This window comes from Bacillus rossius, chromosome 1, assembly GCF_032445375.1.
Source record: "Bacillus rossius redtenbacheri isolate Brsri chromosome 1, Brsri_v3, whole genome shotgun sequence".
Lineage (NCBI taxonomy): Eukaryota > Metazoa > Arthropoda > Insecta > Phasmatodea > Bacillidae > Bacillus > Bacillus rossius.
Genome location: NC_086330.1, coordinates 3467560 through 3489213, shown reverse-complemented (window position 1 = coordinate 3489213; position 21654 = coordinate 3467560). Strand labels below are relative to the sequence as shown.

Here is a 21654-nt window from a genome sequence, read left to right as displayed (position 1 = left end):
TTGTACGGCTATGATGGCCGATAAATATAAGCGAAAATCATATTCTGTAGCTGAAAAAATTCAGTTTATTAACCAAGTGGACAGGAACCCCAACAAAACGCGTGTTGCGATTGCAAAAGAGTTGAATATTTCTGTTTCGACTCTGAACTGTATCGTACAAAATCATGAAAAATTGTTTGCTGAAAGTGTAGGTACATCTGAAAGATACAAAAAATTAGAAACAGGAAACACGAAGACGTTGAGAAAATTTTTTGCTGCACAAAACAATACACGTGACAGTATTATGAGCTCTGTGTGGCATATTGAGAACTACTTAGTGAAAGTTGCTCAAACAAACAGTAAACAAACTAAAATCACCAATTATTTTTCAAAGTAACTGTAGTAGGTGAATCACAAGCAGATGGAATTTCATTCCAAGTTATGTTATATTTAAATCATTTTTTTCTTTAGCATATTATTAGGTATTATCTATAAATAAAATTAACCAATTTTCCACTCTATTGCTGTACTTAGTGTATTACTCCTGTACTTTGTGTTGTTTTACTTATACTCTTTAATTTAATCAATCCACGCGTAATTTATACAAAGTGAAGATGTAATTTTATGATTTCCTGCTTATAACATTTTTTTAATTTGGTCCCTTGGAGAATGTTACAACAGGGTTGTACTGTACATGGTACACAAAGTCATTTTCAAATAATAAAGAATTTCTAGAGGACCATGCGCGATACGACCACTACTTGTCCATCACACTGCTCTTCATTTCCGGCCAGTGTGTGACCGCACAATGTTTGTAATGAACATTTCCTACCATAAACAAAAAGACCCAGATAATACACTTCATAACACCGAAATGCAAGATAATACACCATTTAGCACCAAAATGCAAATAAATTCATGACATAAACCTGCAATTTTATTCAATTCACCTCAAATTACCAAAATTTAGTCTTTTACTGTAGTAAATCCCATGAACGTTATTTAGTTAGCACGAAGAAAGAACAAAAAAAATTAATTGCAAAAATTCTATTTTTTTTTTTAGATTTTTCATCTTTTATTAGTAATACGTACCTTTTACATTAATGATGGCATATTTTTAATATACATAAAAAAATTTCGACTATATTGCATTTTTCTGAGTATTTACTGTACAAGTGCATTATGGATCAGTAAATAAGTGACATTTCTGTTGAAATGAGTACTGAAAAATATCAATTTTCATATTTGTCGACAATACACAACCTTAGCTTCATGAACAGACAATGTATAAAAATAAAAACAAATAATGCAGATATCGCCATTTTTAAAAACAAAATAAACCTAAAAATAAAAACCATTAAATATTGTCCCTATACATTGTAAACGGTATACAATTCTTCAAGTACACATGTGTACAGCACCTGCCTGGAATGTACACGAGGCAGTGCCATCTACGTCTAGTAAGCAGATTAATACCACGGTGCATCTATGTACAGTATGTTACGCAAATGATTTAGCAGTTAAAACTGTCCCAAAAAATTTAACATCATAATTTGTTAATTTATAGTTTTTCTTCAGTGTGGCAACATATAAAATATATATACAGTAAAACTATTCGTCTTCGAAACTATTCGCATTCTATTCAAAAAATTTAGGTTTCGATTCGAAAATATTCGACCATCAAAATCCACTATTCGCACACCCCTAAAGGATAACGTGGTGTAGAGAGGTGTGCGATACTCCGAGGTGTGCGGACGAGGGAAACGGGCCTCACCCCAGGGCAGGTTCTCCTGCCAGCTGGTGTCCAGGGCCATGCCCACGGGGAAGGTCTCCTGCCGCACGCCCACCGACTGGTAGGGCAGCTCCGCGCGGGCCTCGTCCTCCTGGATCCACTGCTGCCACGTCGCCTGGTCGCCTGCCAGCCCCAGCACGCCCACCTCCGTGCTGTTGGCCGAGCCCACCATCAGGACGTTCCTGCGGGCACGGCGACAACGCGACCTCACTTCACTTTCCTCGATCCGATGGCACCTCCCGGTCACCAGTGCAAGATTCTCTCTTATAACAGGCCTTTGATACACGTCACCAGGGCTCGATTTTAGCGCCTGTCCGCCTGCCCGGGACAGGCAAAATCTCGTCCGGGCAGGCAAAATAAAAAAGGCAACTGTCCGGTGGACAGGTGCAACTTGTGACGCTGAGATTATTCGCACGCACTAATGCAGCAAAGGTGATTAATAACATTTATGCGACCACGACCGCAAATAAAACGTCTTTGACAATATCTATAAATAAACAATAATGGCTGCTCTTTTGTGACGAACGAATCTGGCTGTTGTATACCGCGGGAAAAAAAAAGTAGGTTATGTACAAACCGTGCTGAAATCTTCTGAATCATAATTCTTAAAATCTTACGTTCACGTAATGATTCACGTAACATAGTCGTATTCGTATGCTAGAGATGCAAAACATCTCACACCGATGATGTTTGTTTTTGTTCTCATGTTTTAATATTAATTTCGTTGCAGTCAAGCCAACAATTATGTAATTTACCATTGTATACTTTCAAAATATAATTTTTTTAATTTATTGTCTTTATAAATCGCGACTTTACTAATTCCTTGCTCTACTTTAACATAGTTTGTTAACAAAAAAGCGTTTTCGCATGGTTAACATTTCACGGCGTACTACAGATGCAGCCGACAGTGGCCGCAGTGACTGCGACTGCTTGAAAATTCGCCTGTCAACTGTTGCATCATAAAATAAACATTACTTGTTTACAGAGGACACGGTAATCTTTTACAGTTTATCTTGTCACGGCGATTGTTTAAGTATTTAATTAACTGCGTTACACAATGTGGAAATTCATTACTGGTGCTTCAAAACCACCAGAAAAGAAAAGAAAAACGGACGAGGACAAGTCAGAATATAATGTTAAATATGACAAAATCACCCGGTCCCGTACCTTTTTAACGTCTTGGTGTTCCGAGTTTCTTTGGCTTCGTTACGACACAGAAACAAAACAAATGTTTTGCAAAGTCTGCGAAACGCATTCAAAATCATCTGGATCAGTTTTTGTTACAGGCTGCTCAAGTTTTCGCAAGGAAAACCTAACGTCGCATGCTACAAGCAGTGCCCACAACAAGTCTCAAGATATGGAAGATGCAATACTGACAAAACCTGGACAATCCAAAGCAGAGATGACCTTACAAAGTATTCAAAAGGATGTTTTTCACTAAACTGGAAATACTGTGTTGTACATCTCATGCCCTGGCTAAACATGGGCGACCTTTCACAAACTTTTTTTGGCAGTGTATACTTGACACAAAGAAAGGCCTTGATGTTGGTAATACTTACCGCACTGTCAAGAAGTGCAATGAATTTCTGGGTTCCATTGCAGAAATAGAACGCCAGGAATTGGAAAATAACTTAAGAAGTGCACCATATATTTCAGTAATGTGTGATGAGTAGAGTCAAGATTTTGTGGTGTTATTTTAAGACAAATTTCGGTGTAAAGAAATAAAGATTTCGGTGTTATATGGTTTTATTTTTTCGCTAAAAATACCCACGGCAAAATTTTCTTGCTTTTCTGTACGACATGCAAATTTATTAAAACAAATATTAATAAACACTAAAACCTCATGATCTAATTACAATTAAGTTCATTTGCAAATTCATAGATAATTAAGTTCATTTGCAAATTCATAAATTCAAACTTTTAAATAACTACTAAAAATTTCATGACTTAATTACAATCACATACACTACAAAATTACACAATTAAGCACTTCCAAAGTTACTATTAAGACGGTTTTATTGAAATGCTATCATAGTTAAATTTTCTGCATTTTCTGGAGTGAGACGTTGTCTTCTGTCACTAACTACCAGTGAGTACCTGGAAAATGAACGTTTTGCATCAACATTTGATGTTGGGAACCAGATTGCCCTTAAACTGGCTTGAGCAAATTCACTGTAGTCCCCTTTAAGGGAGCAAAGTACCTTTGCAACATCAATTTGGCTTGTTTCTGTCAATGAAAGTTCATCCTCAATTATTTTTTTGAAAGCAACATAGCCATGTATGAATGTATCAATGGGAAGATGGGAAACAGAAGGCAAGTTATGCAGAGACTTCTGTAGGTTTGCATCTTCTATGCTAACCCTACTCACATTTCTTGGGTTGAACCGCAAATTAATGGCATTAAAGACTCTTAGACAAGGATGTCGTTTAACAGATGAGTTTTGCCTCAAACGCTTATGTTTCTCACTCGCGACATGTTTCACAAGCGTATCGCGTCTCTCGTAGTCTAGCCTGCAGTTACAGAATTTGCACATTAAAATTTTATCACTGATATAAAATCCTTCACTGGAAAATTCTTTCGATCGGTCACTGGCAGAAACCTTAGTTTTAGGCATTATCAAAAAAATTTTAATCACATAGGAAGAATTTAACCTCTCAATACGCAAAAACTTGCCGTGCTGGAAAGATCAAAACAATGGAGAATAGATGCTAATACAAACGCATACCGAATACCAACATACGTACGTGAAAATTAATACCGACATAAACATGTACTATTTATTATTTACATTCGTTACGTTAAGCAGGGTTAATTTTATTTTGGTAGCCTACGTACTTTATTTTAAATAAACAGTAAAAGTAATGCGGTTTAGTGTGTAATATTTTAATGATTAAAAACGTAATCTTAGAAAAATATATTTTGGACGTTTGTTATTTTTGTATTTACAGAAAGTGAACGGCGGCCATTGTATCATAGTTATCAACATCTTAAATTATTATGGTACACAAGATTACCGTTTAAAGAAAATATTACGTTAATTCCGAGACTTCATTTTAAAATCTATAATAAATCACCATCGCATATAATATATATGGCTGCTAGTTACTGTAAGAAATATTTGATTGTGCTGAAGGTAGTGAATTGTCCTTACAGAATGGAAAAAAAAAAACATAAATAATCAGGATAGACGAACTTTCATGACATATCGCGGATTTCGCACAATTTCGTTTTATTTCGTGTTTTCAAGCGGTTTTCGGTGTTATTTCGTTTTATCGCGCATTACCATATAATCGTGGCTCTAGTGATGAGTCTACAGACAGTGCTGTACAAGAACAGGTCATTGTTTATGTAATGTTTGCTGTTAAAGGGGTAATACATTGTAAGTTTGTAGGTGTTAAACATGTAGAAAGGCCTAATGCAGCCCTGATTTATGACTGCATATTGTGTGTTTTAAATGAGTATTGTGGGTTCACCATTTCAGATTTAAAGCTGCATTTTGTAGGCTTTGCAAGTGATGGTGCAGCAGTGATGCGAGGATTGCATAATGGAGTTAGTACCAAATTGAAGCAATCAATTCAGCCCAATTTGGTTGCTATACATTGTCTAGCACACCGTCTTGAACTCGCATTGAAGGCTGCACTTTCTGAAACACCATTTAATCTCAAAGTGGAAAATTTCTTGAAGAAATTCTTCCACCACAGTCCAGTGCACCGAGCGATCTTGAAAAAATATTGTGAAACTCTGAGAATCAAGTTCTGTGTGCCTACCAGAGTTGGAGGCACTCGTTCGGTTTCTCACACCAAACGAGCCTTGACAAATGTGCTCAAGATTGTTCGTGCACTTATCCTCACTGCAGAAAATTTACGCCAGGAATCAACGTGTAATGCATCAACTGCTGGTTCATGCAAATTTATTGAAGATGCACTGAACAATTTGGAATTTTTTCAGTATATTCACTTCTTTTGCGATGTAACCTCCGTTTTGAGTTACTTTTCACAACTTTTGCAACATCCTTATTTGACTGTAGCAGAAACACAAAAGTCACTGTGTGATACTATCACCATATTGCAGAAGCTCTGTGACAAAGATGGCTTTCATCTCCGTGCATGCAACAAATTAATTGAAGATGAAGCTAAGCTGTTGAAAGGAACTCCTTTGCAGACACCCAAGAAAACTGCTGTTATAAATGCAATAGTTGAAAATTTAGAATCTCGCCTTGGAGATAAGAAAACTGGACTCTGTGAATTACTGACTGCTACAAATTTGTGTAGTTTTAAAAAGGTGGCCTACAAGCATTCAGCCAGAGTTTGGTGACACTTGCATCGTTAGGTTGATACACTTTTTTTCTCCCTCCCTTGTGAATAATGGAGTAAAGTGTGAAATGATTGAGTTGGAATGGACAAGTCTAAAGACCACAGTCTACCAGCTGTATAATCCAGTAACCAAAGCAAATTGGAGTGATATCAATCTCAAATACCACACTGGTATGAAAATGTACTCTCTCTCATTGATCTTGTGCTATCCCTGCCAGCTCACACTGCAGATTGTGAGCGAGGGTTCTCGCTCATGAAGTCTATAAAGACAGACTGGCGAAACTGTCTAAATGATGATACACTGTCTGCCCTCATGCGTGTTCAAATACAGTCACCTTCTGAAAGTGAGTTTGATCCAGCACCAGCAATAAATCTCTGATATCATAATGTTCAGAGAAAACGTCGACCCTTTCAGCCTCCTTATCGAAGATGTTCAAGACAGAATCAGCCAAGTAATTCGTGCAGTGACTCAGACAGTGACTCGTCTGAAAATGATGATTAAATAAGGATGTTAAGTGTGTGATAAAAATAGGTGCAAAATGTAACAAAAATTGTTTTTTCTCACTTTTTCAGCGACTTTGAAATTTCTTTTATTTGGGTAAAACAGCGGACAGGCAAATTTGATGGCGGACAGGCAAATTTTCGATTACACCTGTCCGTTGGGCAGGTTAAAATATTCCTTAAAATCTAGCCTTGCACGTCACACATGGTTCAGCTGTACCTACAACAAAACCTACACTGTGAAAAGGACTTTGGTCCGATAATTCGGCACATTCCGTAATCTCGCACCATTGGGGCGCGCACGTTCAGTGGGTTCCTGCTGTTAACTTTGGCCGCTAAAAAGAAATTCCTGCACTGCCAGCGCTTCAGTTCGCTCAGTTGGTGTCAAGTTTTCATTTCAGTACAGCGTTCCCAGCACGGCCGTGATTCCAAACATGCCAAACTAAACTCATTTCACTGCCTTACAGAAAACACAGCCTGAGAAATGGATGAGACTCGTCAATAGTGATTCATTTCTACTGGAATAGACTGAATTATTTTATCAGGACGAAAAAATTTCTTTCCGCTCCTTTTACCCTAATGATACGGAGAGCCCAAAATACATCGACTTGAACAGCCGAGCATCAGCAAAATGCTCTCTGACGTGAAGGTTATGTTCTGCAGCAGTGCCCGTATGTGCTCACCAGCTCTGAGAAGGACTATTTGTTTGGCAGGACTGGTCTGGCTCAGGTGATACGTCATTCCCCGATGCCTCACCAAACTCTGATGGGGTAAACATCGCCACTCACCAAGTGGGCTGGTGAATGATGTAGAACTGGGACGGCCGGAACTCGGCACTGCTGTAGCATATGTCTTCGTAGTTGACGAACGACACGTCGCCGCTTTTGGGGGCGTTCACTATCATCAGACCTGGAAAGCAGGTCACACAAAAGTGTGCTTCACTAAGAGCACTGAACGTAACACTCAAACATTACAGTGTGATCAGTTATGCAAGACAAATGCTGCTACTTCACCCACATTAACAAGATTAATTTCTACTCCGAGGTATCCAAACAGGACTACAAAAAACTGGTGAGCAGATTATGCACAGCTAAAGGGTCACATCCCTATACATAGTTAGAAACAATATTTCGTGAAAGTGAACTGTGATAAAACTTAAACCAAACTGAAATACAATTAAATACATGATATAATATCAAAACACAAGTTACATACTATTTGATTAAGTAGCATTATAAAACAAATTAATGCAAATCACCACAAAATTCAATGAATTACATTATTTCTGCTAGTAGTTTGTATGAAAATATAGATGGAATGGATTGGAAAAATTGATTCTCATGTTTGATCACGCATATATTAATAACTTATTTTTACAATACTAATGTTGCGGTATATTTATCACATGCAGAAGTAACTGCAGATAAAATATTTGGTGAAAATTAATCTGTGTAAGTCATGCTTGAAATAATTAATTTTACAGTAAACATGTATAGTAATGATAGCTAATGCCCGGCCTCATTCAATTTTGTTTTGTAAACTGTTTGAAGTAGGTACAAATATACAAAGCAGCTCTCACTCTCTCTCTAATTCTCTCTCTATCTTTCTATGTACATCACCAAATATCTTTAATATATATACGTACATACACACACCTCTCTTTATCTCTTTTTGACCTGATAACATCTTATAAATCGATGAACGCCGGCTGCACGCACGAAAAAGCATGACTCATTGTCACGGTCCACCTGAGCCGATAGGCAAGAACCCTGCCGACCACCGTGCGAGAAAATCTACTACAATATCAAACAGGTTAAGGCGAGCTTTTTAAAAGCAGCAAATTAAAAAATTTGATTTATTTTTCGATTTTGTCATTTCAAATCAACAATTTATTGACATTGATTTGATTTCAGTTTATTTCTATAACTAATTGTTCCTTATATTTAAACAAATTATTTAAATTAAATTTAAAAAAAACTGTAAATAATATCTGAAAATTAAAAAGTATGCAATTTTTCAATCAATATTTCCTTATGACGTTACCACGTAAAATTATCGTCCGTAAACCGACTTTACCGACAACCCCCTTTTTTTTTTATCTTTCTCTATCTCTCTACAGCTATATGCTTTATACAAAAACATTAATCATGAAAATAAAACTAATGAATAGAAACGGAAGCTGACACGCACTGTGGGTGCCGGCCCGGTCCTTGTAGACGGCCGCGAACTGGTAGTTGGAGAGCCAGGCGACGGCCACGACGCTGCTCGGCTGCCCTCCCTCCAGGACGGGGGCCGGCAGCTTCTTGACGGCCTTGAGGTCGGGCTTGTACTGCGTGAGGGCGCCCGCGCGGTCCCCCACCACCAGCTGCTTGCCCTTGGGGCTCCAGCTCAGGCACCTGCGCACCCGCGCACAAATACACCAGAGACTTACACCGGACAGCTCTGTACTAACAACACAGGCGACGGCGTGACAAATAACCTAGCGGCAAGAGGTGTAACCACAAACATATTATATTTATATATAGTGTCAAATTATATATAATATTATCTGGTGTCAAACATTATTAATTTAATTTTTAAAAATTTAAGAACTGGAGGTTTATCTCTCTCATAAATCTGTACTATGAATAAAAAAAGTTTTTTCCAAGAGAAATGAAAGTTATTTTTGTTACCATAATGTTGGTACCATATGTATACAACAGATACATTGTTCATACTGGGCATACCGTTTGCCATTTATCGGACGGACGTGACAACAACGCAAGGTTTTCACACAAATTTCTTGGAGCTGTCCGGTATTAGTCTCTAGTGTACATATTTGCCCACACACATCTCTCACATCACTCACAGCGTGCTTCGAGGACCTAACCAACGAGTCCCTGTTGTTTGCATTTACTAATATCAATCAGAGCCAATCTGACAGAGGATGCTAATGTAAATACAGTCAAACCTCATTAATACGAATCCGCTTAGTACGAAATTCCCGTTTATGCGAAGTACTTTCACAGTCCCAGAAAATAAGGTATGCTTTCCTATGTTATTCAGTACTTTTAATACGAAATACGGTTAATATGAATTACGAAGTTGTTTTCATCCCTCAAGTAGCTGTTAACGTGTATAAGTAAACTGTTAATACGAATTTCACAGCCGAAGTTTAAAGTAAATCACGTCTTCATAACCGTCATGTAAACAAACATGTCTCCAAAGATAGATGTATGTATCCTACAGCGCAAAATGGTCGAAAAACAAGATGAAAAGTTCAACTCTAGTGGCGATGTCAGTAACTAAACTAGAAAAGATGCCATGTTGTAAACGGAAAACGAAAAGGAAAGTACTCTATACCTTATTAATCTTAGTCGTCAGAAGTGTACATACGTAGAAGTTTAAACAATCTATGAAAAAAAGTTCTGATATTTTCCATTGTTCACGCACGTGTGTCTTAACCTCAATTTTGAGTGTGAGTTGTTTTGTAATATGACTGCGAAACGTAAACGCAACGACCTTACAATGAAAGTTAAAGTTAAAATTATCGAGGAAGTAGACAATGGAGAGAGAACGAAAACTGAAATTGCGAAAGAATTTAACATCCCGCAATCGTCGTCGTCGACAATACTAAAAAAAGCGTGAAAAGATTGAATCAGCTTTTGCGAGTTCGTGATAATTATCAACAAGAAAAAGAATGCGAGGCCCAAAACATCAAGAAATGGAATCTACCTTGTTGCAGTGGTTTGAAGAAATGTGTGCAGCAAACTTGCCTATTTCTGGACCTATGATTCAGAAGAAGGCAGACTACCTAGCATTGAGTTTAGGAATTTCAGACTTCAAGTTCAGCAATGGTTGGCTACAACGGTTTAAGGATCGCAACAATCTTGTTGGCAAAACTATGTGTGGGGAGTCGGCAGCAGTAGATACGACCAAAGTTAAAGATTGGATACAGACTGCTCAACCAATACTTGATCAGTACTGGCCTTTGATAAGCTTTGTAATGTGGTAAACAATGCCTATAAGAAAAAAATAGTGCAAACCAGAATTGATGTTATTTAAACCAAATGTTTGAATAGAAAATGTGTCAAGATTTCAAGTTTATTGAAGTTTGTATTATGATTTATTCTGTGTTTCATTGTGTTTGTTTTCTTCAGTGTTTACAATTTGTTATGCATGTAGTGAAGCCAGCTTATACTACCAATAGTGTACGTATATAATTTTCTTTATGGTTGTACATATAGGCATTTAAAGTTCAATCAATTTTTTTTGTCGTGATATCCCAATAGTTTGGTTAATACAAACCCTCGTTATTACAAAGTGCTAAAATTATGGTCCCTTCAGGTTTGTAATAATGAGGTTTGACTGTACCAAGAAAGGGTTCCTTGTTTCCTTTTGAGCCGGCAGCCCGACGCCATCTATATTTGGATTCTTCATGACAAAACTGACGCATGTCACGTACGCAACTACTGACATATGCCAATACCAACGTCCCCCCTCTCTTTCTTCGTCTCTGCTAGCGCCCGGGTGCGGACAGCAGCACGGTCGCCATCCCGACACACGCCCGGCTCAGTGCTGCTGCGTGACCTTGGACCACCGATATTCCCCTGGGGAGCGAGGCAGCGCCTCCTACCCTCCCTCCCACAGCTACTCAACATGCATCGCCAATCAGCACTGCTCTCACTTCCCACTGGTTACTTTCCTCCCGGCCAGAAGCCATAATTACCAGTTGCCACCTAACCGCCGACTCTCCTTACTGCCTTGATACTCGACGCCTCGTCTCGTTTATCCTCTCCCGTAGGAACTGCCTGCACTTCAAGACCTGCCATGCGGTCATTGTAAAAGGGAACTGCTGCCGATCGTCCTATTACCGTACGTGCCAACCCATCTGTCCAACTCTACAGACGACTCTTTGCGGCACTGTGCGGCCGGCGAGGCACGAAATCTTCAAGATCGTCGCAGGCAGTTCCGCCTCCCGTCAGTTACGAGTCCACTAACAGTTGGCGCTACAGGGGCAGCTCCCCAGATGTGGTGGTTTGTGTTGGGTACAATAAACAGCCTTGCACTGGAAATTGCCTCGACGCATCACTTACAGACTGGAACCTTGTGCATGCTACAGCGGAGAACCCCGGCCACATCATCATCCCTGAAAGAAACTCTGTCGCAATGACCGCGTCTGCCGCGCCTCAGCCACGCTTCTCACGACTTAGCAGTGCTTCTCGAAAATCGGCCGCCTAGTGGCATGGTCACCATTGAGACCCCGAGCGTCCCAAAACCTCGTCCCATAGTAGAGAAGCCCGCATCAGGGAAGGCCACGCGTATCTCAACATAACGCTATTAAAAAAATTTAACAGGTAATAAAAGATGCCAAAACTGCCAAAAAAAAAATAGACACGATAAAAAAAAAGAGGATAAATATATGTTTTCCAGAGCGACGTTCACGTTGTCACGGTTTGGGGTTGCCGATTGGATTTCGGCTAGAGATAAAATTACATTTAATAGCACTTAACCATTCCACAAAGTTAAAACAACATACTCACGTATTCCTGACAGCAAAATAGTCTAAGCGTTAAACGGGAAAGGGGGGGGGGGGGGGGGGGGAATTTACAAATTATCGATGGATGAAATTCCTCCGAAAAACTTTAATGTTTATGTCGAAACGACTTCTCACCGAACCTGATGGATTCGGTTTTTAAATAATTTAGTTTTAGAATAGTTCATAAGAGCAACAGTTGTAAAAATTTGGCATGTGTATAATACAGGTTTTCAGGAAATGAGTAACAGGCTTGCAAAACAAGTAATTTATGTGTACAGTTTGTACATTTAGTCAGCCGCAAGATTAAATTAAAGACAGGATGTTGCTGTCGAAAGAGACTTCAAAAAACAGGAACGTGACAGAGTGTGAGTGTGTGTGTGCGTTATGGAACGCGATGGTCAGCACCGACGCGGCACTTACGTGGCCTGAGCCTCCGGGGGCAGGACGTGGGTCTCGATGCTGCCCGCCTTCAGCTCGAAGACCCCGGCGCCGCCGTCCGACAGGCAGCAGGCCAGCACGCCCGGCACGCCCGGGTTCCAGGCCAGCCCCGCCACGCTGGTCTGGGGGCCGGGCGACAGACGCACCTCGCAGGCCGGGCTGGCGTTCTGCACACAGCACACGCACGCTTCTACACATGCACACGGGCCCGACACCGCGACGGGCTTCTGAGACACCTTTCGCAATCCAATCAAGTACGAAACCACTAAACAATTTCCAATATTTTTTCTAATTGAATTCAAACAAAACATTTTTTTTTGAAAAAAAAATTTATGAAAAAAGAGAGAAATATTTATAATATATAATAAAGAAATGTAAAATTCAAAAAAATAAAAAAAAATATCTAGTACTATAATTTTTTTAAATGAGTAAAAAAAATTTTTTTTGAAAATATTAGTAATTACAGATTAGGTATTTGTTATATACACAATCAGAATGTATGTGCTCTTTTGCAAAAATTAAATAATAATAATAATAATAAATACAAACATCTCAATAAATCTTATTAGCTTCCTACATGTTATATATTTAAATAATTTGTGAATGAATTGCACTTGTAACCACACGTAACGAATAGTTAAAATAATTATTCTATTCCAAATGTTGAACAGATGGGGACAAGATTCTATGGTTTAAATTTAAGATTTTGGTTCCTGGTGTTTTTATTTTTTTTTATGTATTCTGCTTATTCATTACCATATTTATTGAAAGAAAAAAAAATCACACATGATTTTGACTAATATACATTACACTTTTATAGCATAACTTTCAATAAGGATGTTATGTTTCCAATCTTTATAGTCCACACATTCTGCTACAAATTTCCTGCTAGACAAATTACACTTATTGAATTTACTGTATTAAAATACATATTATGTTTTTGTGAAGATTTCATTTTAAGTTATAATGCTGATTAATTTAATTATTTGAGTTGAATTTTGGTGCTCAATAGCATATTAACTTGCATTTTGGTGTTACATTGACGCATTGGTGTGTTATTTGGGTTTTATTGCAATTGACCATATAATCTTATCCCTATGAATAGAATATCAAATTACTGTTGAATATAGTTTATTTTTCAAAAATTTGCAGACCTCTGTTGTCAGTATCAGTTGATGAACATCTTTTCACGTACATATGTTGACAAATTGTTAATCAGACACACACTTTTTCTTAAAATTAATAAATGTAAAGTTGTTTTTTGCCCAATTAATTTCCCCCACATTTAATGTTTTCTATGCCTTGTTACCACTCACCACCTCCGGATAGCTCAAAATTAGGTGATGAGTGGAACATATAGGTTATGTGGCATGTCACGAAAAAATCCATTTACAATGTAAATGTTTGATGTAATTATCTTTTGTTTATTTTATTAAACTCAAAATATCTTTCAAACAAACAGAACACGAAAAAGAATTGAAATTTACATTGAGAAAAGATCAAACACAGAGCCATCGCCCGGGCCCGCCGCCCGAACAACGACCGCTCGGCCCGGTGCTCGGACAATGACTGATCTCACAGCCTTCCTTCCCTTCGTGCGGGCAGTGTCCTGGGCTCGCTGACATTATTCTCAGCCAATCATGGCGCATGGCAATAGAGGCTTCCACGAAATGCTCACTTCTGTTCCCACCACGACGCAGCGATATTGTCTCTTTCTCGCACTCCCGTGAGCGTGAATCACACGCCTAGCGTGTGAAACGAAGCCTAGGTCATGGAAAAAACAAAGGATAATTACGTCAGCACGCCTTCCCATACAAAGAAGACAGCAAAAAAAAAAAAAAAAAAAAAAAAACACTTGAAAATGAACTTTTTAATTTCAAAAATAAAAACCATAAACCCGGAGAATTTCGTTCACAATAACGTCTAAAAGGAAAAATTCTTTACATCATTTGAAAACCTAACCTGAAATATGACAAATCATTTATAACAAATGATTATTACTGGATTGCATGAGGAAGGCTGTAATCTGGGTTGTTACAACCTGTAGCACATGGTGAACAGGGTGTCCACAGTTAGTACTTTCGTACTAGATCTAGTACTTTTATAATTTTTTTAGTGGTCTAGTGCATTTACGCCCAGATCTAGTACTTTTTTTCTTTAATATAATAATGTCACAGTAACTCCAATATGTTTTATTATTAAGCGTAATTATTTTTTAAAAACTATGGAATGTATGTGTGTGTGGTGTGATATTTAAGTTAGAACATTGCAATTTCATTATAACTTCCTAAATTGTTTAAACCATAACAAATTATAATCTAGTACTTTTTTTCTCGCCTAAGTTGGTCCTTGTGGACAGCCTGGCGCACCTGCGAGAGGAAGCACGGCACGTGGTACACGAAGGCGTGGGGGCAGGCATCCTTGCTGGCCACCGCCGCCAGCAGGCCCTGGTCGCAGCTCACGCCCAGGTGGGAGGGCGGCGAGGGCAGCGGCACGCTGCGCCGGGGGAACTGGCTCACGTCCGCGCGCCCGCCCGCGCCGAGGCCCGCCAGGCTGGCCGTCCGCAGCACTGCGCACACACGCACGCCTCGCTGCTGTCCCGCTCTCGCCACAACTAGTGGCTCCAATACAATGGGAGCATTCTGCACCATCTCATTTATCTGAGATGTTCTTTAAATGATTCATGCAATGGGGAACTTTGATTTAATGCAGTTTTGCACTGTTTTTCATTGAAAAATTCTGAAAAATAAAAAAACAAATTCACAGAAAACAAGACTGAATCAGCTGATGTCAGACAAACGGAACTAACGATGAAACTAAACAAGTATTATGGACAGCACGACGACAGCACAGACGAGACCAAGTGCATCAACCAGAGAAAATGTTCAAAGTTTATATTTGTATCAAATTTAGTTTGAAAATAAAAAAAAACTACTGTACGCAAAGCACGTCTCTCTTGCTCGTTATAAAAAAACTACCCGTCTAATGTTGCACCTACCGGGGTACAGTACCGGGCAAAATAATTTCTTAGCAGAGGTTTTACCATCTGCAGACTATCAAAATCATTAGTAGAATAATTTAAACAATTACTCAGCAAAAATTTAATTCCAGGTCATTCAATGTTGACATTATTTGTAAATACTATTAGGGAAGCCTTATAACACCTTTAGTAGGATTATTAAAATGACCAAAAATATTCATGTTTTTTTAACCTACATAAATTTGCCACCATAAAAAAAATCAGAGCGAAACATGACTCAATAGTGCAGACTGTGTGTGTGTGTGTGTGTGTGTGTGGTATGTAAAATACACACATATGTGCATGTACACGGGGGCAGCCTCACCCAGCACGCCCGAGGGGCAGCCGACGAACACCAGCCCGAAGCGACTGGCCGCGGCCACCAGGCTGACGTCCTGCGAGAAGGCGGCGTCCCCCGGCGCGAACACCTTCAGGCGGCACAGCAGCTTGAACCGGAAGTCCTGCGACACAGGCACGGCACGGCGCGGTGAGGGACGCTCCCCCGGCACGCGCACGGGGCAGGAGGTACGGGACGCTCTCGAACCCAGCACGCGGCGGCAGAACAACCAGGGTTGGCATCCCCGCACCGTACTAGTGATGACGACGGGCGAAGATGCCCAGAGGTCGCATCACGCCGCAGACGTCGCCACCGGACGTCTCTGCGTGACGGGCGAACCTAGGCGAGCTGAAACTGCAGTGGCCCAACACTGCCTTCTGCAGATGACGGGACAACACAGTCCCGGCGCACCAGGAGGGAATTCTCTACCCACAAGCGAGGGATCCCCACCCGACTAAGTACCAAACATGGGACCTCCGCTACCAACCACAGCTTTAGCTAGAGATGTTAAAATTTTAGTTTTCTGAGAAAATTTTCATATCAAGTCATACTTTCACAGACACCAACCAATTGATTTTATAAACTTTTTTTTTTACACAAACATTAATAAATAAAACATATATTTGCTCTTACTTTGCACTGAAATGGGTCCATTAACAGTTGAGAGTCTGGCAGGCCCCACGGAGGTAAGGGTGTTGATGTGACTTGGAAGTCAATATGAGAACCCCTATCTGCACTACAAAACCACTTTTGGTTATAAAGAAGTTTAACGCAATTTCTTGCAGATGTGTTGGTATTACGTTTGTTCAGCAATATTCACTACATGATGGCCTATTTTGAAGATTCTTCATAGCGAGTTATTTTCAAGCTATTAAACAAATTATAGATATCCTATTGGCCTTTATACAGCTACAATTTGTTTTGCTACCCAATTACTAACCAGTTTACTTCAATTTCTGAACAGATACTCACTCCACAGACTATACCTCCACGGTAGGACCCAAGCTACTCTCTACCAACTGCTAGGAACAAAAAAAATGTTGTTTAAACAATACCTATAAATCTGCAGAAAAGAAATTATTGTATAACATATATCAACTTATTTTAATTATGTAAATCTTATGTTGGTAATGGAAAAAAAATAAATTCTTCTGGAAAATATAAGCACATATTTTTCTGTAAAATTTTCCCAATCACATCTGTATCTCTAACAACTGACCCCATTATAATTGCAAATCTGCACGACTATTCGTTCTGAAGCAGGGTAGCCACAACCATCTACAGAACATTTCAGTTGATATGAAACATTTTGAATTCTTTGAAGTATTTTTATAAGTATCAATTAGGAAGCCATTCAAATATTTTAACAGAAGAATACTGGTTCTCAATGTTCTCAGAACAGGTGTGAGATGGGTATTTCAGGTCACTATTGACAGCAATAGCTGTCAGAAATTGGTCACTAAATGTTCATAAATAAAATTGTAGTTTGGTTAATTATTTAAAATAAAGGGTCAAATGTTGCAGGTAGCAAAGTGTGCCCTTTCAACTTCCTCCACTCACACTGAGAAAATTATAAACAAAAAAGGCAATGTTTTAAATAGTGGCTATTGCAAAAAAAAAACTACTTAAAAGTTCCCAACTTGTGATACTAGTTATAATTATTTTTTTTTAATTTTTACCCGGGCATACATACAATGTGCATAGTACCTATACTATGCAATTTGAAAACTACTTAAGATATCCGAGGAGGGTCTGTATACGAAAATAATTTAAGAATTTTTGAGGGCCGAAAAAAATAAGTTTGTTTTCTGATTAAGTTTTAAAACTGTATTTTTAGAATATTTGATATGGCTAAAAGGTGTGTTTTCAGAGTAATTTTTAGGGAATAAAATAATCGGTTCCGAATCTTGAAAGCACTTATGGGACTAGCATTGCTCCTTTGTCTTAATTTCTCCACCATGTAATGTTACGGTTACATCTCAAATTTCACAGTTGTTCCATGCTCAAGAAGACTGCGAGCCAATTCAGAGCCTTGTGCTTAGATGCGATATCACGATAGAAACACTTATCATTCTACCTCACTAACATATACACCCCTGACAAGGTGGGCCCCATAAGAGATTTTATTTTCACTGGGATGTTTACGTTTCTGTATCACGTCTGCCATATTAAAGTTTACAAAAGCCTTTTAAGTGATTATTTATCTACTTATCAGAAGACAAATGCTAGCAGCAATTGGTACCTACTAATTAATAAAAATGTCAGATTGTATTTTGAAATAGGTACAAAATTACTGATCATGTTTGTCTTTATGTATTTTATTCTATTTTCTATTTTTTTTTCTGTGTAAAACTGATATATATTTATATATATATATTGTTCTTTTACTGGAGGTTTGGTTAACAATTTAACAATTCTAGAAGAAAACCTTTAAACGTGAATAAGTTGGTATGAAATTATAGTAGGTGCGTAAAGAATTTTATTATTTTGTAGTTGTCACCGACTTTGTACATTATGTAGAAGTATCAGGGCGAAATATGTAACAGTAATTTTAAAGCTGTTCTGTTCGAATTATTTACTATTTGAAACTGTAGTAGAGACTAATATTTTTATATTTTAGGAGTTCATTGTGCAATAAATATTTTATCTAGGAGTGTTGATACATGTACAAGTCAGAAAGTGATGTTTTATGTTTTATTTTTAATTTATTTTACATCGTGGTCTGTTGTGTTGTGTGAATTTTCGCAAAGGGTATGTTTTTTAGTGTGGTTTTTTCAAAGAGAGCTGTGTTTTCATTACTACGTAACTGTAACTAACATCACATGTTGGTTATATTAGTCTGTTTTATTTAAAAGTACATACAATAGTCCAACTCTATCAATTCTCTGCAATCTTAAATCATTATTCCCACTGGCTTCTTTAGAGTCAAAGAGAATTGTTTGGTTAGTGAATTAAAAACAGGTAAATATTGATAATTCGCTGTTATTAGGTTCATACATTAGTTATAATTATTTCGCATTTATATTTTCGTGTTTTTCATAATTTGTACCCATTAATTTCTTTGGACCCCATCATACTAAAAAGGACCCACACAAATTGAAAAACTCTTGTATTGCATAGCAATTAACCAACAAAAGTAGTACTTAAAATACCACATTCGGAACTTTTAAATTTATTATTCGCACAAGCCTCTCTTTTAAAATTACATGAAAATTTGCTCAAGTAAAAACAGTAGTATTCTGGATCCATTTAATCACTTTTGTACGCTCAGAAAGTCCACAAAATATAAGATACTTACCTGGCAGTCATTTCTGGCTTCTGGCGGATTTACCACAGACATTTTTTCAAATTGTCTCGAAGAAAATATTTTTAATTACAAGCCTCCATGCAACCAACGACCATAGTTGTAACCACAAAAAAAAAATTTAACTTTCTTATTTTCAGATTCAAAAACAACAACTAATCAAAGAGCAAAGACGATATAGACACACTGTATTGATGCTTCATGCTGAACAAGAGTAACAATTGGACAATTAACGTTGGCCAAAAAGTTTCTGATAATACTTTTATTCTTAATAATAATTTTAATAAAATTCAAAAGTAAAATATGGTACACTAGAAAGTCCACAATATAATTATAAAAAGTTGTGTACCCTAAAAAAACAATAACATAAGTTTGGTGAACTTCCTTGCACCATTTTCAACATTTTCTAGCAGGAGCATGTGATTTCTCCCATAATGGAGTTAAGATTTGTACGGAGATTACAAGCCCTAACATTGTTAGTCACTTTCTACTGTTTATCGTCATATTGTAATACCCAAAAATTTGTGAAAATGGTGCTTGTCCATATCATCAAACGTGCGTTTCTTTTTGATGCTAAAAGAGAAAATAAACATTTTCCTGGAATCGTGTATTTTACAGGCTACGTTCCAACCTCATTTGTCCTAACTTGCTGAAACCAGAGGAGGGTAAAGGTCCGCCATATGGCTTAGTGAAATACATATGACGCCGTCCCCGCTACCTCCTATGATTTTTGCTTGGGTTCGAGATCTCAGGGAGGTTCGGCCTTATGGCTAGAGGTAGGGGTTAACGCAGTAGGGCCCCCCGAGCTGTTATGGCCATTCGGGACGCCTGAAGAATAACACAAAGTTTCTGGAAGATACTTGATGAATTTATTACGGCACAGCCCTATACAGGATGCTGCCCGTTCTGGCCGTAACGGTTTTCCCGACGCGACCAGTCACACACGCAGCTCACTTCCTCAGTGGCGGCTCACGATTTTAATGCGCGTGAGGGGCGGACTTGTACACGTGATGCGACAGTTACAAAAATACACTCTAACATGACGAACGATATCTTGACGAACAATACACTTCACTATGACCTAACACTTAATAAACTGGGCTAGTGGCACGTAGGCCTGTGTCTCCGGCGACTCTACGTGATACCTAGATGTGTCCCAGGGACTGAATCGTTACTACATTTGGTGGCACGATGCCGTGCAGCGGTGATACCTAAACTCTAACATGACCGATTACACTTTGACGAACAAACATTTCACTACTACATAACACTTAATAAACTGGGCTAGAGGCACGTAGGCCCGTGTCTCCGGCGACTCTACGTGATACCTAGATACGTCCCAGGGACTGATTCGTTAGTACGTTCGGTGGCACGTGTCGCCTGCTGGCTGCCCCGTGCAGGCCAAAAACCAAGTAGCCGGTAAGATAAGTTGGGGCGTGAAGCGCCGACATAAAGTCTCGTAGACTCCCCACAGTACTTACGTATTACGTAGAACACTCATCTTGGAGCACTGATTTAATTAAGTTAAATACCTCATGGTAGATTGAGGCCGGCCGCGGAACTGTACGTAAAAGTTTAAGAAGATATTACACTATTGAAAACTACATGTCAGTGAAAGCAAAGGTTGATGGTTCCGCGTTGCGCGCAGGCTGCCGGCCTGTCGGAGCTCCTGAAGGACACTGACGGTTTCGCCGCGCGCGACCCCCCTCCCCCGCCAGCCCTCCCGCGGAAACGTGTGAATTTCGCGGGAAACTGAACCAGCCAGGTTCGGGACAAATCGCACAGTGAAACATGATTTTGCAAGGACTGAAATATTAATTGATGAAATATAATGTTTAATAAAAACCTGTGGAAAAATATACATAAATTTATTTGTTGTAGTGCGGCGGAGGGATATGCCACACCCGGCTGGATCCTTCCGCCGGCGCAGCACTCGTTGCCTGGCGTTCGCCTCGTCGCACGAACTACACTTTGCTGCGCGCACGAGCGCGTTCGGTGCACACGCTTTTGCGAGACGCTGATGAGGCATAGTGGTCTATGCGACATAGAGGAGCATTGGCGGTCGGCGTCACATAGTTGACTTCGCTATTTGATTACATTGGGAGAAGTTGAAAGTTTGTTAATTTATGTATCGTTAATTTGGTTTTTGTAGGTGAATATGTTGTAATTTCTCAAAGGTTTGGTTGTTTTAGAAGTAGAATGTGTGATTTTGAACCAGTGTGACAATCTATAAAGCATGATCTATTAATATATTATGGCTTCGTGTGCTGTGTATGGTTGTGTGAACAGAAGTTCTAGGAAAACTGAGAGCCAGTTACTGAAGGAAAAGCATAAGAAGATAACCTTTCACAGGTAAATTGTGTTTGATTATTTTAGTGAAATACTATTTTTATCGGCTCTATTAGTTGCTATCTATATTATATTTAAGATGCAATAGACAATGTCGCAATTC

At 38.8% G+C, this 21654-nt stretch overlaps 1 protein-coding gene across 2 annotated transcripts in view; it reads right to left on the bottom strand.

The window, feature by feature from the left end:
- The window catches only part of LOC134531277 (nuclear pore complex protein Nup214), a 47123-nt gene extending 27797 nt beyond the window's left edge, over positions 1–19326 (bottom strand). For both annotated transcript variants that reach the window (XM_063366973.1, XM_063366979.1), the window contains exons 1-7: positions 19197–19326; positions 15887–16022; positions 14912–15111; positions 12525–12709; positions 8777–8982; positions 7375–7495; positions 1754–1953 (exon numbers count right to left, since the gene is read on the bottom strand). In XM_063366973.1, coding sequence (XP_063223043.1) covers positions 1754–1953; positions 7375–7495; positions 8777–8982; positions 12525–12709; positions 14912–15111; positions 15887–16022; positions 19197–19238 — 1090 coding nt within the window. In that variant the 5' untranslated portion in view covers positions 19239–19326. The remainder of the gene's footprint in view (positions 1–1753; positions 1954–7374; positions 7496–8776; positions 8983–12524; positions 12710–14911; positions 15112–15886; positions 16023–19196) is intronic.
- Positions 19327–21654: the final 2328 nt, after the last annotated feature.